The 18,063-nt window shown below is 35.7% G+C and overlaps 1 protein-coding gene across 11 annotated transcripts in view; it reads left to right on the top strand.

Annotated features, from left to right (window-relative positions):
* The first annotated feature begins 1,313 nt into the window (after window positions 1–1,313).
* Window positions 1,314–18,063, top strand: part of sick (sickie) — a 161,563-nt gene continuing 144,813 nt past the window's right edge. For all 11 annotated transcript variants that reach the window (XM_028318168.1, XM_028318167.1, XM_028318164.1 and 8 more), the window contains exon 1: window positions 1,314–1,796. In XM_028318168.1, coding sequence (XP_028173969.1) covers window positions 1,329–1,796 — 468 coding nt within the window. In that variant the 5' untranslated portion in view covers window positions 1,314–1,328. The remainder of the gene's footprint in view (window positions 1,797–18,063) is intronic.

The raw sequence follows: 18,063 nt of genomic DNA, 5'->3' as shown, positions 1-18,063 counted from the left end.
TTATTCCTCGTTTCCTTTGTTTCGGTAATGTCATTAACAACACGCCGTATATTGCAGGAAATTAATCATGGTCGGGAAATTTGAATGGAAACGCTTAATGTCGGTCTTAAATCCTATTTGGATGACGTACGGTTTTATTTTTTCGTGATCCGGAAATTAGCCGTTTTGTTTTCTTTTGTTTTTGGAGAAAACGGATTAAGCATGTAAAAGTGCACTTAACACACTATAAGATTTATGTCTCTGTTTTGTTTCACGTAACTGGCGCCAGCTTTATTAATTTTCATAACAAAATTAGCTGTAATTGTTAGTGACGGTAATAAAACAATGTTTTGAGAAAATGAACTTTTTAGAATTATTAAATGTCTTATCTCGTAACTCTTCTTATCTAGTTACATACAACTTTGGCATTGATTAAATCATTAATTAATGTTCTGTATTAGGCCACTTTTCAAAGCTTAAAATTTCAAAATATTTCTGAAGAAACCGCTGAATCTTTCTTTCACCATGAAACTTTTTCTTGACACAGTCTCAAAGTTACTAAGCCCAGCTGAAAATTCTGAATTTTCCCTCTTATTTGTATCGTAACAAGACACAATTTGTAGGTGCTGAAGGCTTTGATCGTTACATTGTTTATAGTGTTTTGGGTTGGGAAATTTGGTCTTTTTGCTCTTGTTGAAAAAGGTGTAAATCGCGTGAGGGTGTAGGTACGCACAAGCAAGGGCGCCGGTGTTTACCCACGCAACGATCGATAGGCTCCGCGCGAAAATTGCAAACCGTAGCTGCGAGCGTCCAAGTAATAGAATTACTGGAAGCACCAACTGGTACCAATATTGACACTTTTTGCGTCACGTGAAATATGATGTTGATGAAAATTCAATTTCCCTGATGACGTTGCTATGTTGTCCACGTGATCGATGTAGTTGAAAGCTAAAACAAAACACAACCAACAAAAAATTATCCGAACTTTTTGAGGTGAATATTATAAAAAAAAATTAATAAAACGATTTTAAGAAGCACAAAACACATAACTACGAGTAATTAAAAAAAATCTTAAAAATCTTTTCTTACTTTTCAACAACTTTCAATTAAATGTTTTCTTTCTTTTTTCAAAATGGCATTTCCAGTTAACGCTTCAGTTTCAGATTGTGACAGGTGGGGTATTAGTTTACGAATACCCTCCCGCCTATCTTACCACGTTGAGGGGACGCCGTAGATTTATTCTGCTCTGTTTATTTTACCTTTTTTCCACATCTTCAATACTTGAAAGAAATCGCTATTGAAATAAGTATTATTGTAGAATAAAATTGTGATTAGTTCAATGGAGTGATATGGCAAGAAAATACATGGAGCGGCGGTTCTCAAAGTCTCACAGAACAACGATACCAGCCAGCTTCAAAGTACCGGAGCAGTATGAGTTCTACAATAAGGCGACACCATTCGTCCAACGGACTCTGTTATTTGTGGCCGACGAGAACTCAGGTCCAAAGCCTAGCAGTAGTACTGCGACGCACGAAGCGCCGGTTGAAGAGGTCAAACCGAGTGAGGAACAAGAAAAATCGCCTAAGAAGAGTTCATTTTTCTTTTCCCCCTCGAAAAGTTGCAAGCTCCACGGGCGCAGTTTTTTCCGGCTTCAGACAAGCCCCAAGAAGTCGAAGTCGGAGCCGTCGAGTGAGGCGAACACGCCGAAGGCTGCGGGCGCCGCGGGGGGCGGGGGGCTCATCAGCTACGCTCCGGGATGGTCGCTGAAGGGAGAACATTTGATGAAATGGCAGGAGTCCGGCAAAACCACTATCGAGGTAAGACATAGAGATTAAGAAATTTGACTTTTATATTCAAACAAGTGGGTAATTCCCGATTGTTGTAACGATACTCGGCTATGCTAAGCTAAGAAGTTATCTTGGCTATACGTAAATGATATAATTATGGACAGGGTAAAAGAATCGGTGCCAAATTAAAAACTGATTTGCTATTGAAACGATAATAACAACCACAATCAACATCGAAACCTTACGTTCTTCAGAATTACTCAATTTTAAATTCACCCTGCACACCATTGCTCAAAACAAAAAAAGTTGTAAGTGAAATTTTTCAACCGTGCAAAAAGTTCGACGTCTCAACCGAACTAAGCACTTGTAAGCGTTGAGAAGCAGAAATTGTGTATGCAAATCCGAAGGCGGAGGGCTGAGACTGTTGTGATGAAAATGAAAATTTCAATCTAAACGCGCCCCCAGGTGATCGCGCTATGGCATTGTATCGGTGAAACTTCGCAGAATTGAATTTAAAGCGGTCACAAACGAGTGCTTTCGTGGATTTATGTTAACGTTACGGTTATTAATGTGAGATACGGTAAAGGAACTTTCAAGTTACATGGTTTTAAAAGGTGAAAATATAGTAGAGATGGTTTCCTGGTAATCAATGGAAAAAGAAAATCTTATTTACTAAACAAAACTAAGTAGGTACTTACTTAGGTATGAAATACAACTTTACATGCTGGCGTAATTTAGCCCTGACGGTTCTAAATATCGTATTCGATATTATAGAATATAGAAGTAGGTACCTACTTTATGTATTTTCCAGATAGGGTAAGTCCAGGATAGATGCCCCACTTTTTGAAACAGCTCTGTAACTCAGTCAGTAAGTTTTTATCAACAATTTGACCTTAGTATCTGTAAAAAAAAAAAAATAAAAAAAAAAAATATCCTTGGACATTTTACACTGCGCTTCTAGTCCCAAACTAAGCAAAGCTTGTACTATGGGTACTAGACAACGGATATAAACATACTTAAATACTTTTTTTTTTTTTGTAAATACATACTTATTATACATAGAAAACACCCAGTCCAATACAAACAAATATGTTCATGCACACAAATGTTTGTACTGTGCGGGAATCGAACCCGCTACCTCCGGAATAGTTGTCCGTTTCGAACCACTACACCAAACGGCCGACAAACTAAACTTAAACTTTGGTCTTTCGTCTATGATATTACTATAATTATTTTAGTTTAAGTTATACCGATTCTGAGTAAATACCATTTTAATTGACCTCTAAAAAGTGGGATAGACGCCTAATGTGGGGGATAGAAGACTCACTGTATGATTGCTTCAAAGGATAGATGCCTGATGCAGGGATAGATGACTCGTTAATACAGTTTTTGAATTCTAAGGATCAAATGCATTTTGAAATCAAACAAGCCAAGTATTATAATTTAAGATTGTTTGCTATTAAATGAATTAAAAATGAAATTTAATATTTTTTATTAAAAGTAGTACATAGTACATCCACCCGAAGTCGGGTAAAAAGGTAATTCGATCAGAAGGGCACCCTATTTATTATTTTCCTAAGGTTAGCCGTACTACATTCTTTTTCTCTTCTTACTTGCTACTTGTGACAAAAAGAGCAGGTTAGGATAGATGCCCCTAGGTTCATGGGACATGGCCCTAAGGGCATCTATACCCAAAAAAAATTAGGCAACTATCCTTTTCGCATAGGATAGGTGCCTTTTTTAATAAAAAATATAATAACACTAAAAATCGAATTAAACATAGCTATCCCGTCTAATTTATATGATAGTCTATCAAATTATATAAAAATCTGCTTCATTTTACAGCTGACAAAAAAATTATCCATTAAAACATACTTACCAATTTTATTTCGACGCTCGCTAAGGTTTGGCCGCGGAAGATTTTTGCTCTCACTGGCTAAACGAACGCACTCTTTAATGGTTTGCGAGGCGAAAATTGGTACGGGGAGGTCCCTTTCTATTATACGTACTATAACTTTAGGCTAAGTTGCTTGTAACATAGTGTATTTAAAATCGCGGCACCTATCCCACTGGGGCATGTATCCTGGAATTACCCTATTTCTGAAAAATACATAAAGTACTTCTATATTCTACCTACGCTATCAGTATATACGACATAAATTGCCTTTGCTTAGTAAGGAGGTTCTCGATTAAGAATTAATTAATTTTATAAGACTAGTATAAGTGGCACTTCAAGATTAAAGGAGTCACGAATAAAATTAAAATTGGTGTAACAAGCTATTTAATTTAGGAGATTGTCACAAAATTCCGTGGGTCGTGGCATTTTCCACTACGTTCATTCGCACAAAAATATAAAACACTAAAACGATTCAATTCCAATCATGCATTGAGAAATTTCTTAGGTCTTTCATAGTTTACACCAATTTATGTCTGAGATAGAGTCGAGTTTTGAACGTTGTTACAAGGATCTATTACAAGAGTCTTAAAGTTGCATTTCTTATAACACCCGGCGTTATATTCAAGATTCTTTAAACGCGCGGACCGCAATATCAGGACATATTCGCGGTCCCAGCATTTTCCCTTTTTGCTATCCGACCCGGAAAAGTGGGGTGAGATAAAGACCGCGATAGCCCCTTATAACGGTGTAATGCGGATCTAATTTTCCATTTATTAGTAATGCCCCGGAAAAGGTTTTCCTAGTGGTATTTAATATACGGAAAATATTGAGCGTAACAACTTTTCGATAAGATGAAAGTTTGATGAAACCCAATCTCGATTGCTAAAATTAAACTAAATGTTAATCGCGGTTTTACACGCGTGGATCGTGTTTATTAGGTGCTCAGTAGCTGCTGTAATTCTTCGTGTAGATACCTTCAGAGATTCCTTAAGAAACGGTTTTATAAGGCAGGTAGCTTGAATTTTAGCAATAATGGCTAGTTAAAAAACGACAATCGTAAACCAATAAATGTAGTCACTAATTGATGCTTGTAACTGAAATAATATTTTAGTCAAAACAACCTCGTTATCGTGCATTCATTTTTAAAAGCTTTTGGGCCAAAAGTTTGAGCGCTGAAAAAAACTATCGGAACGTCAAATCCGAATCCAGCACTCAATAATCCGATTGGAAACGCTAAATAAACTACGGCCATTCCAATTTAAAATAGGCATCAATTCACGGAGGTTTTTTTTATTATGTTATCCTGGTGAATCGGATTAGATATAAACCGTAATGTAGGAAAATACTCAACTTTTACACTTGGAATAGTTCAAGTGAAAGTTCAAGCATATTATTATATTCAATTCCTCGTTTATTCGTTCGCTTCCACCAAATGACGTCCACTGCTTAAAAGCAGTAAGGTAATAAAATAATAAATTATTTACTTCCTTATCTGTATTTTTACACATCACTATTTGTTGGCGCCACATTAGATTCACCACCAAAACCACTGAAGAACCAACTCTAGCGTGAAAATCAAATGGGCAGCTTATTAGTATGAATGAACTCAGTGCACGTTGCCTAAACCAGTGACACGAACCCTCGGAAAGCTTCATTAGTGGGACCGTACCAGACTTCTGCCCCGGGTGCCTCTGAATATGTATGAGAAATCGAATCTATGAAACGGAATTTTAATGGGCAGAGAAATTGTTGGTTTTAAATTAAGGGTTGAAAACAAAGGGATAATGCGTGCAGAGTACCTGTGTTACGCACATGGCTGCACTCGTATGTGAAACAAAATAAAGCTATCGAATGTTTGGTTAGGACTGGCCACGTTTAAGCGACAGCATATTATAAAGCTTAACAATGTGGTGTTCTACACAGTTGTAATAGGTGTTATTTTGCGACAAAAATGAATCTAAAGGTGCAGTAGACTCTACCTGATTGTCTGAAAAGTAAATTATTATCAACCGTCTATGTAATTTACTGCTTGGGAACCTGGAGGTGTATTTTTTAAACCAAATAGAAATTTGATTCATGTGGTAAATCAAAATTGTATTTGTTTTTTCTACTTTAGCCTACAGTAGAAAAAATAAGGCTACGTAGGCTTCAGTAGTTCAGGCGATCCTTGAATATGTATAATGTTCCTAAATAAATATAATGAATTGGGGCGAAGGAAAAGTAACTTATCTACTTTTTGCCATCCCTTACCCACCTTATCATCATTATCTCCCGATTTCCCCTATTGACTGAGAGTCCGAATAATAACACCGCACTATTATTTCGACCCCTTTAGATATTTCTATTTTGTCTGCACTCATTAGTGACGTTTACATAGTGGAGAGAAAGAAATAACATTTATCGTTGTCATTTCCCCTCGAAAATGGCGGCCATTCATTGTTTTCGTCTGCCACATAAGTAATTCACCCTCGAAAGTGTATGGGTAGTTCTTATTTTATAAGGTGCGTGGTAAGGTGACAGATAAAGAGATTGAATGAAAATTGAGATTTATTGTAAGGCGATAGTTTGTAGTGGGGGAATCAAATACCTTTTTGCTTTGACATCATGAGTAGTAATTTCTTTTAAATTAACTTGATGAATCTATAAATCACCTAAACAAGGTTACAAATATACTATTTAGAATGTTGGTCTGTATTGTGAAAAAAATCTTTCAAGCACTTTCAGTATCTCAGGCTTAGTTTCAGTCCGCTAATGGCACACGGATTATGTGAAAGAAAACAAGAAAAGTAAGAGGTCAGCTGAACTTGCATGTGCTCGTATCTATGCATTACTCGCAGTATTCCGTACATCTTCATTTTGCATTTTCTAGATGCATTGTATCAGACTATTTCATCACTATTATTATGAAATCAACCACTTGACCAACATGTCAATCTTTGGGTCATCAAACGGCATCTATGATACTACATACTTTTTTTATCTCAGAGGTCATCAGAAATTTCTTTTAAAGGTTCCGTTTTTACAATTCTTCTACAGAACCCTAAAAGGAACTCTTACACGACTCGCAAAAATCACATTCCCAGTGGAGTCCATATCGCAGTGCACGTAATCTCTATTGACAGCTTCATTCATTGGCCCTCCTCTGAATATTTCAGGGAGGACTTATTAGCTCGCTAATTATACAAAGGAAGTGAGGGACCGGCAAGAGGGTGCACTGCTAGTGACAAGTCAAGAACGTCTGCTCTATTCTAATGGAAAATCGTAACGCAGTTTTCCATCTGAATTCTATTAACTAAGGTCATTGAAATGAGAATGTGAGCTGAATGAAAATATCAATTAGAATTTATTTATAAGTACGAGGTTTGAGATGCAGAATATGCATATCATTAAGTAACTTAATTAGATCTAAATTAATCATGAGCTGTAGAGCCAACAGTAGGTATCTGCGTAAAGGAAATAAAATTAGCCAAATCGCTCAATTACAAGTTCTTAAGATGCCGCTCTTTAGCTTGATGTACCGTGTTGCATATAATCTTACTTCAGTCTTACTCAATGTACACAATAAATTAGTCATCTAATTTATATTCTCTAGCTAGATTGACTGAAAATTCCCTTTGAATATCAAAATAAAGTTTTATGAGATTGTTTTTTTTATTCACACAGATTTTATACGAGAGCGAATTTCCATCTATCTGTTTGTTCCTAGCAATAAATTTTATGATTGTTCCACAGCAGAATAATCCAGCGCGGGATGAGTCATTTTGTTATCGAAGTGCGTTGGGATGGGCTGGAGCATTTTGTTTTATTTTATCAGGATTAATAATGCAGGAATTTGAAATTTGCTATAGGAATCCACAGTTTCCTGTCACGTAGGTGGGCTGAAAGAGCGCCAAGTTAAATTCACTTGATTCCGAGTTAAAGCTCTAGCTAGACTGTCTTTTGTCGAAACTTGTGGGCGAGTTAAATTGAGTTTAACAAGAGCAACCACCAATTCGAGTTAGAAACCAATTCCGTGGTCTACAATGTTTAAATTAATGAATTCGATAAAACTGGTAAAAGGCAGGTTTGTTTTATGAAAACGATTAAGGTACTTTCTCAGATCATAGAAAGAGAATATGATCTGAGGGTACTTTCTTTTATCTTGAAGAATATTAAATAGATAGATGCTTTAATGTCTTCGAAATTGTTGTCGTTTATTTAAAGATTATTTCTTGTGCGAAATAACCCTTAGTTCCTCAGTTAAAATCAAATAACTGCTCGATGCCAGTAATCTTATAAGACTACACCGTTGTAAGAGATGTCAGAGTGTTAAACTGGTCGTGTAGAATGCCTGAGATTTAATGACATTTCTTTGTCCATCAAAGAATAAAGGGTGGTAACTCTGATATCAAGGTGAAACTAAACTTTTTCAAAATCTTGTTACATAGGTTACTAAAACATTTTTGTGACGAAATAAGTTTACATTTGTTACCGATGAACCCTAAAAATATCTACGTCAACTTTTAGATTTCTGTTTTAAAAGCAATTTACGATGTATGTATTTAAATTGCAGTGCACAACTGCAAACTGCATATTGCATAGGTGTGCCCTTTTATGTCATAGGTATTTGTACATGTTACACGAATTTGTACATATTTTATTGATATTAATAACTTTTAAAGTATTCAGTTTTGTCAAGCGTATGTATTTTTACATTCTATCATTTTTTTATGAAAATATATCGAGTGATTCTGCCATAGACGCCACGTCAGATTATGCCGCGTATGCTCGGCTCGCGGACAGGTGGGCTCGGCTCGCAGCCCGGGGCTTCCGAAAATCGCTCGCAAACACGCCGGAATGCCAGGAGCGCTGTTTTATTTTAATTCCTCTCGTTGAGTTCGCCGTGAATCTGACCCCAAACCTTGTTTGTGGCGATTCCAATCGGAATTAGTTGGAACTCGCGTTTCAAAGGTCCGAATACCTGAACGACTTTAACTTTTTGGTTATTCGATTGTTTGTTTAAGTACTATTTGCGTTATTGAGTTACATTGACTTAAAATGTCTGGAGGACAATTATTGCACGCCCTGACTGTTCTCCAAAGACATTGGGTTGGATACGACTATCAATAGGCCTAGTAAATAAAATTAACGGATCAAAGTCAGATTTTTCTTTATTAAGTCACCAGCCGGTACAGCTAGCAGATTTTGGTAGATTGGAATATAAATCGATCGATAGAAATTGGTTTTGCTCGGGTTTTCTACGCCGATGGTTGTTGGGCCCGCATAATGCCACTCAACTTTATGGCAGAGGTTTCCAACCTTATTTGGGTTCTATCCCTTGACGTAATAGTGTCATCAAGGAATATGAATAGCTGGCGACTGTCACCCTTATTACAGTTATTTATTTGAAAAAAACACATAATTCTCTAAATTATTATACTACATATGTGGTTGACTAAAATGATGAATAATAATATAAATAATAAATATCCTTTTACATTTTACACTGCGCTTCTAGTCCCCTACTAAGCAAAGCTTGTACTATGGGTACTAGACAACGGATATAAACATACTTAAATACTTTTTTTTTGTAAATACGTACATATTATACATAGAAAACACCCAGTCCAATACAAACAAATATGTTCATGCACACAAATGTTTACTCCGACTAGGTGGACCAACGATCTGGTGAAGGTCGCGGGAAGTACCTGGATGCAAGCGGCGCAGGACCGGTCTTTGTGGAAATCCTTGGGGGAGGCCTTTGTCCAGCAGTGGACGTCTTTCGGCTGAAACGAACGAACGAACACAAATGTTTGTACTGTGCGGGAATCGAACCCGCAACCTCCGGAATAGTAGTCCGTTTCGAACCACTACACCAAACGGCCGATGAAATGAAATGGACTTCAAATATACAAGAATTTTATTTATTTACTTAACCTATAATTATTCTCTGGTTTTGTTGAATTGTCTTCCAAATAGCCCTTCTAAACACATTGAGAACCACTGGCAACAAATGAATAACAGGATTCATTACATCCGGGCCGCTTAGCAGGGAAATCTCTCCTGTTGTTCTAGCATTATGGAAAATAAAACAAATGGAAATGCGCTGTTTTTTCATTGTTACTCCAGATGCGCGAAGCCAAGGTGAAAAATGTAGGATTCTACTGAAAATGAGAGCGTAATAAGGCTTTGTTGATTTTTTCATTACTTTTTGTTACTGAATATGAGACGGATATTTATTTAATTAATTAATTACTCACTTCTAGTTGGTTTTTTAGTTATAGATTTCATCAGGATTGTGCATTACACTTGGAAAAAATCTACTTTGATTCTCAGTAATGACAGCAAACCCTTTTTGCGCTTTTTCGCATACTTTAAAATAAATCTAGTAAACTAGTAATTTAAAAAATTGTTCTCATATTAAGAAAGATAGACATAACACTGACTTATGTTTTGATGAAAACTAAATAACATTCAAAAGCAAGGGTTTCAGATTGAAACACCAAAGATATTCCAGTTTAAACTCGAAACCATCTGCGTACTCGTATATTGCGGTATACATTTCGATGTCCACTCAACTGTCACTGCACACTGCATTAATTATTATGCGGATTGTCACATTCGTAATTAGTAAATACATGGGTATCGTGTTTCGAATATGGTCCAGTAACCCTACGTGTCAATTAGGGACGTCGCCGGTCGTTCGCTTTAATTTAGATTTATACCAACTGGTAACGAAATTATTGTTAATCGAGCGCTGGTATTTGCTGGTGGGATATGATTTAAAAGCTGACTGACTAGATGTATACTATAAAGCTAAAGTGTTTGTTTCTTTGGTTAAACGCGCTTATCTCAGGAACAACTGATCCGATTTTAAAAATATTATGTTTGTGATGGACAGCACATTTAATCGGACATTTAACAGGAGCGGAGCATCAATGAGAATGTTGTGAAAACAGGAAAAAATATTCAAACGATTTTCACGCCTGCGAAGTCGCGGGCACAGCTAGTTCATTCATATTTTATTTGCCTTAAAAGTCAAGGAATAAAGTTGATACAGAGTAAGCCTTTTAAGTGTGTTTTTCTGACGATAAGGAAAGTCTTTCGTCGATATTAACGTGCAAGCCTTGGAAAAAGCACTTTGCTTTTAGAAGAAAATATTTTTATTATGGTTTTTCCTAAGAGGGGAGTACTTATAAGGTAAGCAGATGGAAAGCACTGCGGCATCTCAATGTAGCTGTAATAAGTACGAATTTTGCAACAAAAATATACCTACAGTATTTTCCTCCTTTAAAAAAGACAAGGGTAAATTCAGTTGAAAACCTTTGTTCTTCAGAGGTTTCATCAACGCGTAGGAATTCGTAGGTTACATAAAGACAAAGTGTCAGTGCCTTCAGGACCCAAATCAATTTAATCAAGTGTGGTCCGGATGAAGATTGACAAGTGTTCGGGAAGTGTCATCCCGTCGCAACGTTTGCCGCCAGCCGTTTTATTGGCCCGACCCAAGATTAGGGTCTGAAGTGACAATTGAGAAGAATTGAACGCGCTAATCAATTGTTTTCAATTGTTTAGAAAAGGACNAGCAATAAAGTACGGTAATGCCTCGTACAGATTTTATCGGCAAAAATTATGGAACTTGATAGGTTTTAGACCATGCCACGCACCAAAACGTCCGGAAGTTGTAATAGTATTATAGAATAAACGTTAAAAGACTTATTTATTTAATTTTTCAATGCTTAAGTGTCCATTAGAATGAAAGGGTGCTTAATGTATTAAAAAAAATAGAAAATAATTATGATGGGTTAATGTTTTTGGGCGGCTTTTTAGGCGGTTTCTGACAATGTCCTTTTAATCATAAGTTTTGACCATGCATTCTGATGATATTTTATAAAAGTACGAGTAATTTTTCTAGTACCTACCTACTTAGCTATGTCAAATTAAATAAAAGTTCCCTATTCGTTTGAAAGATAGTCAATGGTAAAATCTTACAAGTCTCATAGGTGCCTTTTAAAGAGCCTGTATATACATTTTTTGCGCCACCAACGCTTATTGATTACCATTGTTACGTTAAAAGGAAAAATCAACTTTTTCTTCCCAAGTAACTCTATTAATGTGTCACATATTGCCTAGGACTCACAATTATGTCATCACACGATAGACAATTATCCAGTACAATAATAGAATTTCTTGATGACCTAGTGCAAAAACTGCAGACGTTCTAATTACTGTGGTCTCAAACTAGCACTCTAGAAGTAATTATCGTAAAACACATCAATTAATATTAAATTTATCTGTCCTTGCTGGCATCAGTGCATGCAGTGAACATGGTGATTATTAAAATCATAGACGGGATGACATAAGATCAGGTTATTTACAAGGCAAGATAACTTGATCTTATGTTATTCCGTCTCGTCCGAAGAGTCACAATGAATTGTATGTATAAGTATTGTATTTCTTTTTTTAAAGTTATTAATAAAGTAGTACTTAAAATTTAATAAATAAAACTAAGTAGGTAGGTACCTACTTGGTACACATATATTTCAATCACAAGGTAGGTTAAGTGTTAGGACGATGTTCTAATAAATAGCACCTATACATACACGTACAAGTATCGGGATACATTTTTCGAAAGCAGGAAAAATAATTGTAGCTACGGCACGGTTAAAATGACAATCAGCAATATTTGTTTCAGAGGTACAAATTGATTATGATTTTGATTCAAAGCACGATGCGCAACGGTAAGCCAATTAAACTGGTGCCAAACGTAATTAACCGTTAATGACACGCGTGGAATACAAACAATTGGGACACCGGCCCCTGTTTACGGTAATGGGATGAAATAAAACCCACCTTAATGGTAACACTGGTTAAATCCAACTTCCGAGTGTAGGAACGTGAGACTGTCTGGCGACTGTCTTTAGACCTGCGCTTGAATAAATTAAAGGGCATTCTCGTTAAAAGTGAATCATAACTCTACATTGTAAGAAATTACTTTCCTATTCAATAGATTCAATCATTTATTTATCTGTTAAATTTCATCGACAGATGAAATCGATATAAGTTACCTACCTACTCGTAAATACCTGTATATTTAGGAATCAAATACCGCCGTTTTAAACTTGTAAAATAAGATCTCAGAGTTTTTAAGTTCGTATCGTGTTAAAATATTTTCTAGTGTTTTTAGATGAAAGCCTGATATTCTGCTGAACAAAAGCTGCTTTCAAACAATGTGTTACCACGCAACACACACATAAATTCTACTTTACAGGTGCGAATGCATGCGAAATTTTATAATAAGCTCTATGTACACAAAATTTTCACACACGTTTACGATTTAAAATGGGGCTTTATTTTAAGTAAATGTTGTTAAATACAAAACACGCGCACGCCTCGCATTCGTGTCCGTTAATTGTTACTGACGCACCAAATTATTTTGATTTGTTGCTTTACGATTGCCACAACTCGATTATGAGGACCTCGCTGCACTAAATTGAATGAAATGAAAAATAAATTAGGGTTTACAAGTGGGGCGATAAAGTGTGTGCCTTCTTTTCTATAAGGGCTCGGCAAAGATGTACTTCATAATTTGGAGGGAAATGGCGTGAATTCCTTGTAATGAAAAACTGATTGATTTTCTAAAGAATACTTACAAGTAAAGGTACATCAGACATGAATGTTTTAAGTATAATACTTATAGTAATCGCATGAAGACGAATAGCAATTCGAAAGAGATTTCGGTAGAGACCGAAAAGGAATGACTATCATACATACATAATATAGTATACAAAGAAAAGACTCTTCTCTTACATATCTGTTAACAAAGACATTCTAGTTAATTTATATTAATACAATATGATGCTGAACTGTACAATGCACGCGTAAACTTACATGAACATTAGTCACGCATGATGCCCATACCGATAGAGATAAACTAGAAATGGCTATGTCATGTTAAACCAAACTACAACGCCACACAAGTTTGCAATTTGGAAAGTTAGTCATGTCTGGGAGCGATCCCAAGTTCAAAGTATCGATGGAGCACAAATAGACTAGACAGGGAAGTGAGTCGCGACTCACGGGAGATGACTCAGGCTGAATCACCGCTCACCTAATCCGAATTAAACCGCTAACAGCTTTATCATGCGTTGCATTGTAACATTTAACATTTGTTCTCGTAAACAAATAAATAAGCGTTGTTATTGTTTAAGAAGCTTTTTTTTAATAAATAAAGTTATATTGTCACGTTGCGCTAATTGTATTGCGCATAATTGCGGGAAAATTAGAGAGTCGAACGTGAAAACAAAATAATAGCGATCTTTTATAGTCATCGAAAAAAGTATATTGGTGGCCAGTGTTGCGCGGCCAAGGAGTTGGGCAGTGTGCAACTGCAACATTGTAAAACAAACGAATTACCTTTCATGATTTAAATTCATTTATCATCACAGCGTAGCATAATGATGCAGTGATACGATAAATTTATCGAGTTATATCGCCACGCTGATTGTATTGTGCAATAAATTTCACATCGTTTAATAGAAACATCGTTAAAAGTTGAATAAAACTTAACGAGCATAAACCTACATACAGCTTGGTTCGACACCGGGCTTCAATCGACCAGCAGTCCATTACAGTAATAAAAATCCGTTTATCATAAAAAGTTGCACATTTAAAGCTGTAAGCAGCAATAAAAAAAATAAGACCACCTTATATTTGCGGCTATAGTTGGATGAGTAGAGCTTGATCATTGAAATTATTTTCCGCGAAGATAAATAAATTTTGTTTACTTTGTTCGATGAATCACAATATGACCATAAATACAAGATTGGCTTATTCCACAAATAATAATAGGTGACTAAATTAATCCAGGAATGATTGTAGTATTATAATAATTAATTAATGTATTTTAGTGTAACGGAATGGGTGTGACCATAAATAAAATTCAAAAGCATAGTAGCTTTAGTTAATAAAATCGTGTTTTGAGTAAATTGATGGTGAGGACTGCACGAAGGGGGGTGTATGGTTTTTTTTATCGATGTTATTAGTATTAACAAACGTGGGTAAATCATCGTAAATTCGTAATTTATAAAGTTTTATTTAAAAAAGACCTTACTTAGACGTCTCAGTTAAAATGTAACCCTGACATATTACTGAAAAAAAAATCATTAGTCAAGTATTAAAACTTCTTGATCCACTTGCAACGGTGAGAGTAGTTGCGCGACGCGTCCATTGATGTGTGACGAGGGGCGTCCGCGACGGTACCAACTTTACGAAAATAGTTCCTCTCGTTTTATCCCGTACCTGTTCGATATCCGTATACTGGGACGTGGAGGTAGACTGGGAGATATTTTTTATTCTCTTTTATAATTAACTTATGTTCAGCAGTGGACGGCCTATGGCTGAAATGATGATGATGATGATGATAATTAACTATTTGTGGAAGAAACAGAAAGTGTGTAGTTTATAAATGTTACTTTGCGCTACATTACACTCATTGTGTCATAATAATCTTCTGACTAACTAGCCTTAACTTATTTTTATTTCATAGATATAATTAATAAAACATTCGATTGAAGAAGCTGTTCGGGCAATATACGGTCTTAAACCACGTGACTCGCTTAGAGAAGTTTTTAAAGAAATCAATATATTGACTGTGGCTTCGCAATACATATTTGATAACATTATGTATGTCCGTAAACATATACATTTATTTACTAAGAAAAGTGACGTCCACTCATTTAACACGAGACATAAGAATAAACTTGCTGTTCCATCATTTAGGTTGCATAAGATAGGTAATTCATTCTTGGGGAAATGTATTACCATATTTAACAAAATACCACACAACCTTGTCGAATTGCCAATAAACAAATTTAAGATACATATAAAAAATACCCTTATGTCCAAAGGGTACTACAAGGTTCGAGACTATATTGATGACAAGGATGCGTGGTCAGTTCAGTCTGCACATATTTGATGTACTTAAATTTGACTATTCTTACCGTTAGATAATTCCTGGCAATAAGTGGTGACTGAGTTTGTTCCGGCGTCAGCACTTGCCATATGTTTGTCTCGAAGCGCTGGTAGGGCCCAAAAGATAAGGAGACATGTAAAGTGCCCCATAAGGGCTACCTTTTTCTTTTTTTATTATTTTCTATTGACGTTCATAAGTGCCACTTGTGGTCTAAACTGAATAAATATTTTTGATTTTGATTTTGATTTTGATTAATTCAAGTTTATTATGAGGATTAGGAGGCATGCATAGTATCGCAATTTTAGGTGATGATGTATGTAGAAGGTTGTCTACAGTCATACTTTTTTAACTACCTACACAATAAAACTAGGTTAAAGCCTGTATTTGTTTCTGTTGAACCATTTTATTGTAATAGGTGGTCATTAAAAGTATTGCAGCAGCATCCTCCAGTGGCAACTGCACCGAAACTAGGCCGCCGTTAGCTTTTAATAGCGTAATGGCAACGTAGAACGAATGAATGAGGCATATTATTTTTATTTATGACTATCATTTTAGCATATACTATTTTGTTAATAGAATATTATCTTTGTATACAATGTAGGTACCTATTATTTAACTAGAATAACAATGCGTTTGTCTAACTTGCCTTTCAGGACACTTAGCGGTTATAAGTGCAATGGAAAATTGGCAAACTTCGATCCAGCTAGATTTGATTATATGAAAAATAATTTTCTACTATGTAAATAACATTCAGAATTTAAAAGCTCTACCAGTAAGTATAGCTTTTTTTTATATTAATACTATTTTGGAAAATTTTCAAAATAATTGCGATTCTTTCAGCCTACGAATAAGTGCTTTGAAATATTGTATTACACTATACTATGTAAAATCAAATATTTCAAGATTTACCTAAGGTCTAGTTGTAGACTACGAGTAAACCGTTAACTTCTAACCAAAGGAAATTGTCCATAAAATAAAATTTATCTTAAACATAAGTAAATATTTAATTAAGTTTATTAAATCGTAAAATCCTATATCACCTGCGGATATGGCACCGTAACTGGGCCGCGTGCTTTTAATAGCATGCTCGGCAGATGCGCACGCGCAGTTTACATGGTTACATTGACGCTTGTGTAATGAGAGAACAGGTATCGGTATCTTGATTTTAGTGTAAATAAAATTGAGACTTTAGGGGTAATAAATAACGTTTCACTTTCGCAAATAAATGTATTTAGACAGTTTATTGAGTCAAAGGTGGGAAACTACACAGTTGCACGTTATAGCTGTATTAAGTCGTTATTAAATCCATGGAACTTGCACCTTGTAAAAAGCTACAATGTATGATTTGCAACATATTAGCCAAATTAATCGTTAGTTATACAATAAAACTGTTTGAGAAAAAAGCTCGTAGGTATGATATTATGAAATAACACTTAAAATTTGCTATCAACTCAAGCATGTTTAAGTAGATTTAAGTCATTAGTCCAATGTTTAATCAGAACAATCGCCCTTTATTGCTAAAATATATTTTTTTCTAATTCAAATCATCTGTATTTCCGGCAGACGTTCAAAACACAACGCCGAAAATAAAACTAGAATACAAAACAAAAACATAGCAATAATGTATACTGCTCTCCCAATCACATAAACTTCCCGATAAGTCGCAGACCACATCATTTGGCTAAGCCGTCAAATTTTCGGCCAACAGACCGTCTCGGGGACCACACAACTACTGGATTCGGGTGAATTTTATTTATATCAATTCGTTAGAAGGCACGGCGCTGCAATCAACGCGGGATAAGAGTGGCAGCGACACACAATTTATGATAATAACACAATCGTATTCATAGGTTTTTTCTAAAGCGGCCGAATACGATAAGTCACGGTCTCCTTTATCCCGCATATAAAAGATCTAAATACGTCGGTAGGTCAAGTGTCGGTTTCCCGGACGTGAGTTCTTGCGGCTAACAAAAGAGGTTTTTTAGAGCCTTATAAGTTTAGTGACAGGTCGAGGGTGTCAAGGTGAGGGTGATGCCGAGATAAAAGCCCTACACCGAATTAGGAAGACAATTGACTCGTGACACCATTTTTAGGGATCCGTATCACAATAAAATCACATAAACTACCAAATCTGTATAAAAGCACTTGAATTGTTTTTTGTTTTTTCATGAATTTTCCAGTTTTAAATTTACAACATCCTTTGCGGTCCTTTGGAGCTAATAAAACCAAGTACCTCATTAAACGTTATTACACTGGTAACACACTCGATCCAATCAAACATGGGGTTAACAGGGCTATTAGATATTTAATTTTGTGCAATACAAATTAATGCTCTTACAAAGTTAGGTGGGAGGAAATAATTTCACGGAATTGAGGAACCCTGAGAGCACTAGTGGGGCTCGCACTTGACCGGATTTTACATGTAAAGTAAGCCAAGTGAGAGTTCA

Source organism: Ostrinia furnacalis, unplaced genomic scaffold (genome assembly GCF_004193835.3).
Source record: "Ostrinia furnacalis isolate ACB-3 unplaced genomic scaffold, ASM419383v2 OfSCF6691, whole genome shotgun sequence".
Taxonomy (NCBI): domain Eukaryota; kingdom Metazoa; phylum Arthropoda; class Insecta; order Lepidoptera; family Crambidae; genus Ostrinia; species Ostrinia furnacalis.
The sequence above is the reverse complement of the archived record's forward strand: the minus strand, read 5'-3'. Positions and strand labels throughout refer to the sequence as shown.